This window comes from Dendrobates tinctorius, unplaced genomic scaffold, assembly GCF_039654945.1.
Source record: "Dendrobates tinctorius isolate UK_male_01 unplaced genomic scaffold, ASM3965494v1 ptg000137l, whole genome shotgun sequence".
In the NCBI taxonomy this organism is placed as follows: Eukaryota; Metazoa; Chordata; class Amphibia; order Anura; family Dendrobatidae; genus Dendrobates; species Dendrobates tinctorius.
In genome coordinates, this window is record NW_027361805.1 from 2,311,289 (window position 1) to 2,323,379 (window position 12,091).

The window sequence follows — 12,091 nt, forward strand, 5'->3', positions numbered from 1 at the left end:
CGCATGGCCATCCGGCTCTAATGCAAGTCAATGGGGGGGAAACCGGATCCGGCATTGCATTTCGACGGATCCGGTTTTAGTCAAAAGCGCCGGATCGCGCCTGAAGCAGAAAACCTGATGTGTGAAAGAGGCCTTAGGGGCTCTCCAAACGTGACATGGTGTCCAATCTGAATTCCAGCCAATTTTGCATTGAAAAAGTCAAACGGCGCTCCTTCCCTTCTGAGCGCTGCCATGCGCCGAAACAGTGGTTCACCCCCCCCCACATATCAGGTATCAGCGTACTCAGGACAAATTGCACAATAACTTTTGCAGTCCAATTTCTCCTGTTACCCTTGGTAAAATAAAAAAAATTGGACCTGAATTAATTTTTTTGTGAAAAAAAGTTAAATATTCATTTTTTTTTTTTTTTAAACATTCAAAAATTCCTGTGAAGCACCTGAAGGGTTAATAAACTTAATGAATGTGGTATTGAGCACCTTGAGGGGTGCAGTTTTTAGAATGGTGTCACTTTTGGGTGTTTTCTATCATATAGAGCCCTCAAAGTGACTTCAAATGTGATGTGGTCCGTAAAAATAAAATGGTGTTGCCAAAATGAGAAATCGCTGCTCAACTTTTAACCCTTATAACTTCCTAACAACAAAAAAAAATTTTGGTTCCAAAATTGTGTTGATGTAAAGTAAACATGTGGGAAATGTTAGATATCAAGTTTTTTGTGTGCCGTATCTCTGTGATTTAAGGGCATAAAAATTCAAAGTTGGAAAATTGCGAAATTTTCTAAATTTTCGCCAAATTTGCGTTTATTTGTGAAAAAAACGCAAGTTATTTGAATGAAATTTTACCACTAACATGAAGTACAATATGTCACGAGAAAACAATGTCAGAATCACCGGGATCCATGGAAGCGTTCCAGAGTTATGACCTCATAAAGGTACAGTGGTCAGAATTGTAAAAATTGGCCCGGTCATGAACGTGCAAACCACCCTTGGGGGTAAAGGGGTTAAAGAAGTTACAGAGCGCAAAAGACAAAACATTTTATTGATGAATACAATTACAAGTACAGGTCACGAATACCAAAGTGTGCTAGCAGCTCAAACAACGGGACGCTGGTGTGGTGACTGAATAACCCCACAAAAATATAATAGATTGTTTAATGGTAAATGCCAAATATTTTAATAAATGTTCCCCCTGGAACAAATCCCCAAAACAAATTGGTATGGCACTAAATAGCTTGAATTACTGCCCAAAATCCAATATATCCATAGGAGCATAATTTGAAGTATCTCTCACTATCACCAAAGGCAACACAATCATGATCTTATATACAGGGACAAGGTAGAATAATGCACATACCAATAGATCTCTCACTAGTTGTCCGGGAAGCCCAGGGGAAAGGTGGGGGCTTGTCGGCACACAAGCGTCACCCGACACGCGTTTTGGCAAAGCCTTCGTCAGGTCAACTTCCTCTCATACCCCTCGCTTGGCCCCATAACATAATAAAGCCTTTTTTCACCTCCTGTGACGGCGCAGTTCCCATAGTGTTGGTACTCTTTTTCTCCCCGGGGCCGGTGTGCGGTTGTTGTGACCCCGGCGCCCAATCAGTGCTGGCGTCACTGTCCCTGCCTCCCGTCAAATTGAGAATGAAGAGGAAGTTGGAGATCAGCTGCAGCTAGGACTTTCTCTTCATGTTCGATTTTGTCCAAAGGAGGATAGAGTGACACCAGTGCTGATTGGGCCCTAACGTCATGTGTCACAACAACCGCACGGGAGCCCCGGGGATGGTGTGTACTAACACCATGGGAACACTGCCGGCATGGGAGGGGATTATATGTTTTATTATCTTATGGGAGCCAAACATTTTGATCAAAAAAGGGTTGTCCTGGTAGTGGACAATCCTTTTAAGCCCTAGGTTATGTACAGAAGGCATCTTTTCCAGGGTCCGCCAGCAAAAGCGCCCAGGAAACACAAGCATGAACATGAGCATTTCTAAGTAAAAACAACTCCCTGTTCCTCTGTCAGACTTTTGAGTGTCTTTTTTAACCCCTTCATGTTTCCAGAGGAGCCAAGTGGTTAAAAGACGTGATTGTACAATTCTTTTGATGTTCTCAGCTGTGAAGACGCTCTATACTTTACAAAACAGATCAATGGAAAGACACCCGGGCATCTTTTTCAGTGTTTTTGTTTGGAAAACAGTTAGTGGTTTCTTCATTGTGAAAATGGAATTAAACAATAAAAAAGATAATTTAACCCTTTCACCACATATGACGTAAACTTGCATCCTGGTTTTAGATTTGGGCTCGCATGTCAAGCCTGCATCTATCCCAGTGACATAATTGCGCTGCTGGGTTCTCATGACAGGTGGGCGTCTGCTGATGCCTGTCATTACTATCCTGTGAAAGCCAGCCTGTGGCTAGCGTTCATAGGAGTTTGTGATTTTCATTATAGCAGGGCTGAAGCACTGCTATGTATAGCACAAGCGATCAGACGATTGCAGCTTCCAGTCTCATAAGGGACTATTAAATACAGTAATAAGTGAAAGAATGTTTTAAAAATATAAAAAAAAGTATTAATAAAAACACAAGTTTAACCCCTTAACGACCGCCGATACGCCTTTTAACAGCGGTAATTAAGGGTACTAAAACCACAGCGCCACTAATTCACGGCGCTGTGGAGAAAGTGAATAGCGCCCCCCCAGTGTCGGATTTTCTCCGGGGTCTCGGCTGCCGGGGGTAGCCGAGACCCCAGAGAACATGAATCGGTCGGTTTTTACTGACCTCGCTTTTGCGATCGCCGTTATTAACCCTATAACGGCGATCGCAAAAGAAAAAAAGCCGCAATTTTACTTTTAATTTCTCTTTCCTCTGATGTGATCGCACATCAGAGGAGAGAGAAATAAGGTCCCCGATTTCCCCCCCCCCCCCCCCCCCCCTGTATCTCCCGGTGGTCCTCTGTCCCCTCCCGGTGGTCCTGCATCCCTGCGGCTTCCTCCGGTGGGCGCCGCCATCTTGGATACGGGGAAAATGGCGGGCGCATGCGCAGTGCTCCCGCCGAGAATCTGCCGGCTCCGGCTGGCAGATTCCATTCATTTTGATCACGATGATAAACTATCATCGTGATCAAAGTAGTACATAATCCCCCCGTTTATCACCCCCTTAGTTAGGCCAACATAACGAAATAAAGAAAATATTTTTTTTTTAGTTTTCCATTAGGGTTAGGGTTGGGCAAGGGTTAGGGTTGGGCTAGGGTTAGGGTGAACTAGGATTAGGGTTAGGGGTATGTTGGGGTTAGGGTTGGAGCAAGAATTGAGGGGTTTCCACTATTTACCAACTTTGGGGGGTCTAAAAATTGGGTCTAAAAAATCACTTTTGTGGAAATAAAAAAGACTTTTTATTTTCACGGCTCTGCGTTTATAAACTTCTGTGAAGCACTTGGGGGTTCAAAGTGCTCACCACACATCTAGATAAGTTCCTTAGGGGGTCTAATTTCCAAAATGGGGTCACTTGTGGGGGGTTTCTACTTTTTAGGCCCATCAGGGCCCATGATGCCCGCAGACCATTCCATCAAAGTCTGCATTCCAAAATGGCACTCCTTCCCTTCCAAGCTCTCCCATGCACCCAAACAGTGGTTCCCCCCCACATAAGGGGTATCAGCGTACTCAGGACAAATCGCACAATAACTGTGCGGGTATGATTTCTCCTGTTACCCTTGTAAAAATAAAAATTTGTGGGCGAAAAGATCATTTTTGTGGAAAAAAAATGGATTTCTTATTTTCACGGCTCTACATTATAAACTTCTGTGAAGCACTTGAAGGTTCAAAGTGCTCACCACACATCTAGATAAGTTCCTTAATGGGTCTAGTTTCCAAAATGGGGTCACTTGTTGGAGGTTTCCACTGTTTAGGCACATTAAGGGCTCTCCGAACGCAACATGACATCCGATCTCAATTCCAGCCAATTCTGCATTGAAAAAGTCAAATGGCGCTCCATCCCTTGCCAGCTCTGCCGTGTGCTGAAAAAGTGGTTTACCCGCACATATGGGGTATCGGCGTATTCAGGAGAAATTGTACAACAAATTTTGTGGTTGATTTTCTCTTTTAACACTTGTGAAAATAAAAAAAATTGGTTCTGAAGTAAATTTTTTGCAAAAAAAAGTTACATGTTAATTTTTTCCTTCCACATTGCTTTAGTTCCTGTGAAGCACTTAAAGGGTTAATAAACTTCTTGAATGTGGTTTTGAGCACCTTGAGGGGTCTAGTTTTTAGAATGGTGCCACTTTTGGGTATTTTCTGGCATGTACACCCCTCAAAATGACTTTAAATATGATGTGGTCCCTAAAAAAAATGGTTTTGTAAATTTTGTTGTAAAAATGAGAAATCGCTGGTCAACTTTTAACCCTTATAACTTCCTAACAAAAAAAAATTTTTGCTTCCAAAATTGTGGTGATGTAAAGTAGACATGTGGGAAATGTTATTTTATTAAGAAATTTTTGTGACACATCTCTCTGATTTAAGGGCATAAAAATTTAAAGTTTTAAAATTGCAAAATTTTCGCCATATTTCCGTTTTTTTCATAAATAAACACAAGACTTATCGAATAAATTTTACCACTAACATGAAGTACAATATGTCACGAAAAAACAATCTTAGAATCAGCGGGATCCATTAAAGCGTTCCAGAGTTATAACCTCATAAAGGGACAGTGGTCAGAATTATAAAAATTGGCCTGGTCATTAAGCTGCAAACTGGCTCTGTCGCTTAGGCCTGTTTCACACTTCAGCCTTTTGTGTCAGTTAAAATCCGCCAAAAAGGCGGAAAAGCGGATCCGTTACCAACTGATGTGAACGGATGACACAGGAACCGTTTTGTGACGGATCCGCAGAATGAAGAATTTTAAAGGAACCGCTGGCCGAGAGAGAGAATTTTTTTCGTCCGCCAGAAAGGATTTCAGGGTTAATTTTCTCCCTGACTTCCTTTCTCCGGGCATGCGCAATGGAAAATGCAGATCCAACAACAAAAAAAACGTTGCAAGGTCCGTCCAAGCATGCCGGCGGACAAAAAAAATTTGGCGGTTCCTCACAAAAACGGATCCAACGGATGGCCATCCGTCAAAATCCGCCAGTAATGCAACTCTATGGGGAAAAAAACGGATCCGCAAAAAAAAATAGCAGATCCGTTTTTTTCAAAACCTGGCGGATTTTGACTGATGGTCAAAAAGGGAAGTGTGAAAGAGGCCTAAGGGGTTAAACAATCCCCTTTTGCCCCATTAAAGTAAAACAATAACAAATACACATATTTGTTATCACCGCATTCGTAAAAGTCTTATCAATTAAAAAAATAAAATAAATTAATCCAATTGGTAAACTGCGTAACAAAATAATTAATCAAAATTCCATAATTATGTTTTTGCGACTGCCGCAACATTGCAATAAAATGCAACAAGAGGCGATCAAAATATCGTATCAACCCCAAAATGTAAAAATGTCTCAGGGCACAAAAAATAAGCCCTTACCCAGTACCAGATCCTGAAAAACTGAAAACGTTACGGGTCTCGGAAAATGGCAACAAAAGCAATATTCATGGCTCCTTAACCCCATCCTTGTCTGGATGGCTCCTTAACCCCATCCTTGTCTGGATGGCTCCTTAACCCCATCCTTGTCTGGATGGCTCCTTAACCCCATCCTTGTCTGGATGGCTCCTTAACCCCATCCTTGTCTGGATGGCTCCTTAACCCCATCCTTGTCTGGATGGCTCCTTAACCCCATCCTTGTCTGGATGGCTCCTTAACCCCATCCTTGTCTGGATGGCTCCTTAACCCCATCCTTGTCTGGATGGCTCCTTAACCCCATCCTTGTCTGGATGGCTCCTTAACCCCATCCTTGTCTGGATGGCTCCTTAACCCCATCCTTGTCTGGATGGCTCCTTAACCCCATCCTTGTCTGGATGGCTCCTTAACCCCATCCTTGTCTGGATGGCTCCTTAACCCCATCCTTGTCTGGATGGCTCCTTAACCCCATCCTTGTCTGGATGGCTCCTTAACCCCATCCTTGTCTGGATGGCTCCTTAACCCCATCCTTGTCTGGATGGCTCCTTAACCCCATCCTTGTCTGGATGGCTCCTTAACCCCATCCTTGTCTGGATGGCTCCTTAACCCCATCCTTGTCTGGATGGCTCCTTAACCCCATCCTTGTCTGGATGGCTCCTTAACCCCATCCTTGTCTGGATGGCTCCTTAACCCCATCCTTGTCTGGATGGCTCCTTAACCCCATCCTTGTCTGGATGGCTCCTTAGCCCCATCCTTGTCTGGATGGCTCCTTAGCCCCATCCTTGTCTGGATGGCTCCTTAGCCCCATCCTTGTCTGGATGGCTCCTTAACCCCATCCTTGTCTGGATGGCTCCTTAACCCCATCCTTGTCTGGATGGCTCCTTAACCCCATCCTTGTCTGGATGGCTCCTTAACCCCATCCTTGTCTGGATGGCTCCTTAACCCCATCCTTGTCTGGATGGCTCCTTAACCCCATCCTTGTCTGGATGGCTCCTTAACCCCATCCTTGTCTGGATGGCTCCTTAACCCCATCCTTGTCTGGATGGCTCCTTAACCCCATCCTTGTCTGGATGGCTCCTTAACCCCATCCTTGTCTGGATGGCTCCTTAACCCCATCCTTGTCTGGATGGCTCCTTAACCCCATCCTTGTCTGGATGGCTCCTTAACCCCATCCTTGTCTGGATGGCTCCTTAACCCCATCCTTGTCTGGATGGCTCCTTAACCCCATCCTTGTCTGGATGGCTCCTTAACCCCATCCTTGTCTGGGTGGCTCCTTAACCCCATCCTTGTCTGGGTGGCTCCTTAACCCCATCCTTGTCTGGGTGGCTCCTTAACCCCATCCTTGTCTGGGTGGCTCCTTAACCCCATCCTTGTCTGGGTGGCTCCTTAACCCCATCCTTGTCTGGGTGGCTCCTTATTCCCATCCTTGTCTGGGTGGCTCCTTATTCCCTTCCTTGTCTGGGTGGCTCCTTATTCCCATCCTTGTCTGGGTGGCTCCTTATTCCCATCCTTGTCTGCGTGGCTCCTTATTCCCATCCTTGTCTGCGTGGCTCATTATTCCCATCTTTGTCTGCGTGGCTCATTATTCCCATCTTTGTCTGCGTGGCTCCTTATTCCCTCCCTTGTCTGCGTGGCTCTTTATTCCCATCCTTGTCTGCGTGGCTCATTATTCCCATCCTTGTCTGCGTGGCTCTTTATTCCCATCCTTGTCTGCGTGGCTCTTTATTCCCATCCTTGTCTGCGTGGCTCTTTATTCCCATCCTTGTCTGCGTGGCTCTTTATTCCCATCCTTGTCTGCGTGGCTCTTTATTCCCATCCTTGTCTGCGTGGCTCCTTATTCCCATCCTTGTCTGCGTGGCTCCTTATTCCCATCCTTGTCTGCGTGGCTCTTTATTCCCATCCTTGTCTGCGTGGCTCTTTATTCCCATCCTTGTCTGCATAGCCCCCATAAGAAAAGCATTAAAAAAATCCAACTTGCATTCACTGCATTCCCACGCAGCATCTTGTTCCTGTGCTAGCAGCTCCTGTGGAAGAGCGATCATGTGTTCCAGCTCATTAACGGAATGAATATTCACCTCTCTCCACACCTGTGTGCTGAAAAACTGCTTATACATGAGTATGTACAGTAATTAAAAACCATATATGTTTGGAATCCACAATTTTACCATATAGTGAACATGGTAAATAACCCCCCCCCAAAAAAAAACCAAAAAAAAAACCATGCAATTAAGGGGGTCATTTTTTTTTAACGATGACTTCCCTTTAATGGACAACATGTTAAATTTGGGGTACTAGTGGCTAAGCTTTGTTATAAGCTGGAGGAGGGACTTCTCACTATTAGGACTTTTATGAATACTGGTCGCTTGTCTACGCTGCCAGATTTAGCACACTAGACATGCCCTAGGCTCTCCCCGTTACCTGCTGGTGCTTTACCAATGTTTGTATTCCTCCTGATGAGGGTGAGAAGAGTGTCAAAGGGAATTCATCCTAAACTTACAACTGTATTTCATAGCATTACTATTAAGAGAATTACAAGACTTGCTCCAACTCCACAATTCACATATTGCATCTGACTATAAAATCCGCGTTTAATTTTGGAAATATTTTTGATAGTTTCATGCATAAAGCACATTTTTACAATAATTACTGTACCTTTTAGCTGCATAATGTTTGCCTGGAGACTGTATTGTTATTTGTATCATTTTGTCACTATTCTTTTTCTATTGAAGATTGGGTGTATTTAGAAGCACATCAAGATGGAGAACAACACCTCTTTTACATCACCAAGTAAGAGAAGGCTAGCGTTGATTGTAAATCAAGAGATTTCATTTGGGAAATATAGATCTGAATATTACAAAAGAATTCTCTCAATATGTGTGTTTCTTTCCTACAGAAAGGTCCAGTAAGAGAAATGCTTCAAAGAGTCGAATTCTGGAGAAAAATCACAAAACCTCCCGATCGTTTCGGAAACGTCAGATTGGCAGACCTAAGTTGTCTCCTAAAGGTAAAGCCATTCTGTATGCTAAGCCAGGCATTGTGGAATATTTTATATTGGTTATTTAATTAGAACAATGGGCAGATAAACATTAAAATAAATCAGATGTACATGATAAGTGTCGTGGAGAACACGGATATGGAAACTCCATTTATATCATTTGAAATGTCATAACTTTTTGGTGCCAAAGTCTATTCTTACAGATTAATGTGATTTTTGTTAGTTTCTCTGATCTTTTTTTTTAATCTGAAAATTTGTGTTTACAGAAGAGACCAGGAAGAAAAGCACTCCAGAAAGATTCCCTAGTTCTCCTTTTTTCCAACAAGATCAAAGCATTCCACAAGACAACCAGGTACATGGATTCTAGATACCTGTTACCAATTAGACATTTTCTAGATTGTGAATAGAACAAATATTATGAGTTATAGCTTAGTTGTAAGCTACAAAGTTGTAATGACTACTGTATTTTTTGGGACATTGACACACATACTTTCAAATATGTGCCTTTAACAGCCGTGGGTGGAGCTGTGCTATGTGTTGACATGATAGCCGAGGGTCTGCTGAAGATCACCATGCCTGTCATTACTATTCTCTTGTGAACATAGCAGGCTCGTGGCCAACGTTCATAGATCATGATTTTTGCTATACATTGCAATGCTGATGCACAGCACAGGCGAACGGAAGATAGCAGCTTCAAGTCCCCTAAGGAGATTATTAAATAAAGAAAAGAAAGACGTTTTAAAAAATATGAAAAAAAAAAATGTTCAAATCACCACCTATTGAAAATACAACAATTTAAAATTAAAAATACACATATTAGGCATCACTGCTTTTGGAAATGTTCAATCTATCAAAATATAAATACTAATCCGATCGGCAAACGATATAATGAGAAAAAAAAAATCAAAATGCCAGAATTACGTTTTATGATTATCTGTAAATCAGAGGGCGGGCAGGGAGTTATACAAAATATAGTCTCTATTGTATAACCTAATCTTTGACTTCTGCACTAGCCCAATATACAGCACAAGGCCCCTAAAAGTCATCTCTTTTTTGCTAGTGGTTGTAACCATGGATACCTAAGGTCCTACAATGCCTGCACATGAGGAAAGCGACATAGTGAATCAGAAAAACTGTACTACATTTCTAATTGGTAGTATTTATTATTATTACACTTACTACATATTGGGACAGGATCTTGGAGATGGAAAAACACCTTTTAATTTTTTTTTTTCTTTTTCTCATCTGGCCTTGCTTCCTCTGTGAAATGTCCTCTTCCTCCTCCACAGCCAGGGCGGCGCATGGCAGTGACAATGTGTGGCAGCGACGGAGATGCCAACATCAATCGCCGGATTCTGATTGGCTGGTACTGGACTTGTGGTGCAAAGAGCTTGTCTTTACACCTCTACACATTTCAATTGAATGTGTGTCCGAGAACGCACATTCAATTGAAAAGGAATGCTGACATTGGCGCCCCTAGACCAGGCCTCGATACTCTCAGGGGTCCGAGGGCCACACAATGAAGCCTCGGGGGTCGCATTTATCCCTGAGGCCGTGTGTTTGAGACCCCTGATGTATGAGGAGTTCATAGTGGTAATGCCAAAAGAGAGCAACCCTCTACATTGCCATATTCATAAAGCTGAGAATCACAAGTCACATGTTGCTTACTGAGGTTTTTTGTTTTTTTTTTTATCGTAGAGTGAACATTTCAATGATTTTGAAATTATTGTTAAGGAAGAGGTAAAAGACGAGAAGGATGTGATACTTGTAACCATTGAGGAAGAAGAGGTTCCAGTAAATATCAGCCGAGGTAAAGGCCATTAAAGTGCAGGAATTAGTCACGTTATGTATATTTAGTGCCCACGTCTTTAACTCTTCATTGTAACCTACTTGTACAGTGTCATTCCATTGTGTGGAAAGTGGAAGAAGCCAAAAGTACTTTGTGTGTAAGGGTTCACTCACATCTGCATATAAAAAACTATTGCTCCAATGTTCATCCCAATAAGTTGGACAAGTGTGTCATGCGTATGTCTTGCGAGTGTGGTTTGTTTGGTTTTTTTTCCCTCTCGCCTAGCATCCATATGCAATGTGTTAACATAACCTTTTACATACTATAATGCTCTGTGCAACTTAAATCTAGTTTACAAAACTAAGAAAGCAATCTTATATGAAGATCTAGACCAATGATGGAAAGATACTCAATATATAATAAAGTGATAGAAAGATATGCTTCACATATATAATTTCACAAGCTACCTACATATCATTAACGTGCACCCTTTAGTGCCTTTAATTTGGAGTTTATTGTTGAGGTGTTAACCTTGTATAACCTAATAAATAAATGAATAAAGAAATGACGTTGGGTCCCCCCCTATTTTAAGAAACCAGCAAAGGTGAAACGGACAGCTGTGAGCTGATATTATCAGGCTGGGAAAGGACCCTAGTTATTGGACTCTTCCCATACTAAAAATACAAGCCCGCAGCTACCTCAGAAGTGCCGCAGCACATTAGATGCAATAATTCTGGTGCTTTGCTCTTCCCGATTGCCCTAGTGCGTTGGCAATCGGGGTAATGGGTTTTGGGATTGATGTCCGCTGTGAATTGTCCAAAACCACAGCTGACATCTGGTGTTGGTAATGGAGATGTGTCTATCAGACTCCCCCATTACGTACGCAGTGATAAAAAGTAAAAAACACAAGCGCAAAAATACTTTATTTGAAAAAACGCTCCTCAAAACATACCCTGATTCACCAATTTATTTTAAAAAAATAAATAAATTCAGGTCCGGCGTAGTCCAGGGAATCTGATGTAATGGAGACCTGAAAAATATAGAACGAGAGGGATCTAAACAAATCACTGTCCCTCGTTCACCAATTTATTATAAAATAAAGGTTCCGTACAAGTCCAATATAGTCCTGTGCTTCCCACGATGTTCCCTGATTACGTTGTTAAAAGCTGATGGAGGCTCATTTCAAGGTTCCATAGCCTTTAGCAGCAGCCACTCCTTGCTTACGCTGCGCTCTGCGAGACCTGGTGGCTCTGAAGAGTGGTGATGCCAGTAACGATAATACTCATCAGCGTCGCCCAGTCTTACAGAGGGCAGTGTGGAATCGGCAACTCTGATGAGCGTTATTGTTACTGACTTCACTGCTCTTCAGTGCAGTCAGGACTTGTGGACCGCAGTGCTGCTAAAGCCTATAGAGCCTCAGAACAAGGCTTTTAACGATGGAATTTGGGGTCATCATCATAATAAATTGTTGATTGAGAGTCATTGTCTTGTTTTCATTTCTCTGTTTATGTTTTTCAGGTTTCCTTATGTGGACTTAGGGCTCATACTCACATGCGAGAAACTGAGACGAGTCTTGCACGTCAATACCGGGCACTCGGATCGGCGCATTCAGCTGCATAGAAATACATGCAGCTAAACGCTCCAATCTGAGTGCCAGCGGCAGTGCCGGGTGTTGACGTGCGAGACTCGTCCGAGTTTCTTGCATGTGAGTATGAGCCGTGAGGGTGGTTTTACACTTACCGTATTTTTGCGGGCCGATTTTGAGGCCAC

General features: G+C 42.8%; 1 protein-coding gene across 1 annotated transcript in view; it reads left to right on the forward strand.

Annotated features, from left to right (window-relative positions):
* The window catches only part of LOC141048600 (uncharacterized), a 52,760-nt gene that overhangs the window by 10,073 nt on the left and 30,596 nt on the right, over positions 1–12,091 (forward strand). The window contains exons 2-5 of the mRNA XM_073544346.1: positions 8,267–8,324; positions 8,431–8,541; positions 8,799–8,884; positions 10,231–10,342. Of these exons, the coding sequence (XP_073400447.1) occupies positions 8,294–8,324; positions 8,431–8,541; positions 8,799–8,884; positions 10,231–10,342 (340 nt within the window). The 5' untranslated portion in view covers positions 8,267–8,293. The remainder of the gene's footprint in view (positions 1–8,266; positions 8,325–8,430; positions 8,542–8,798; positions 8,885–10,230; positions 10,343–12,091) is intronic.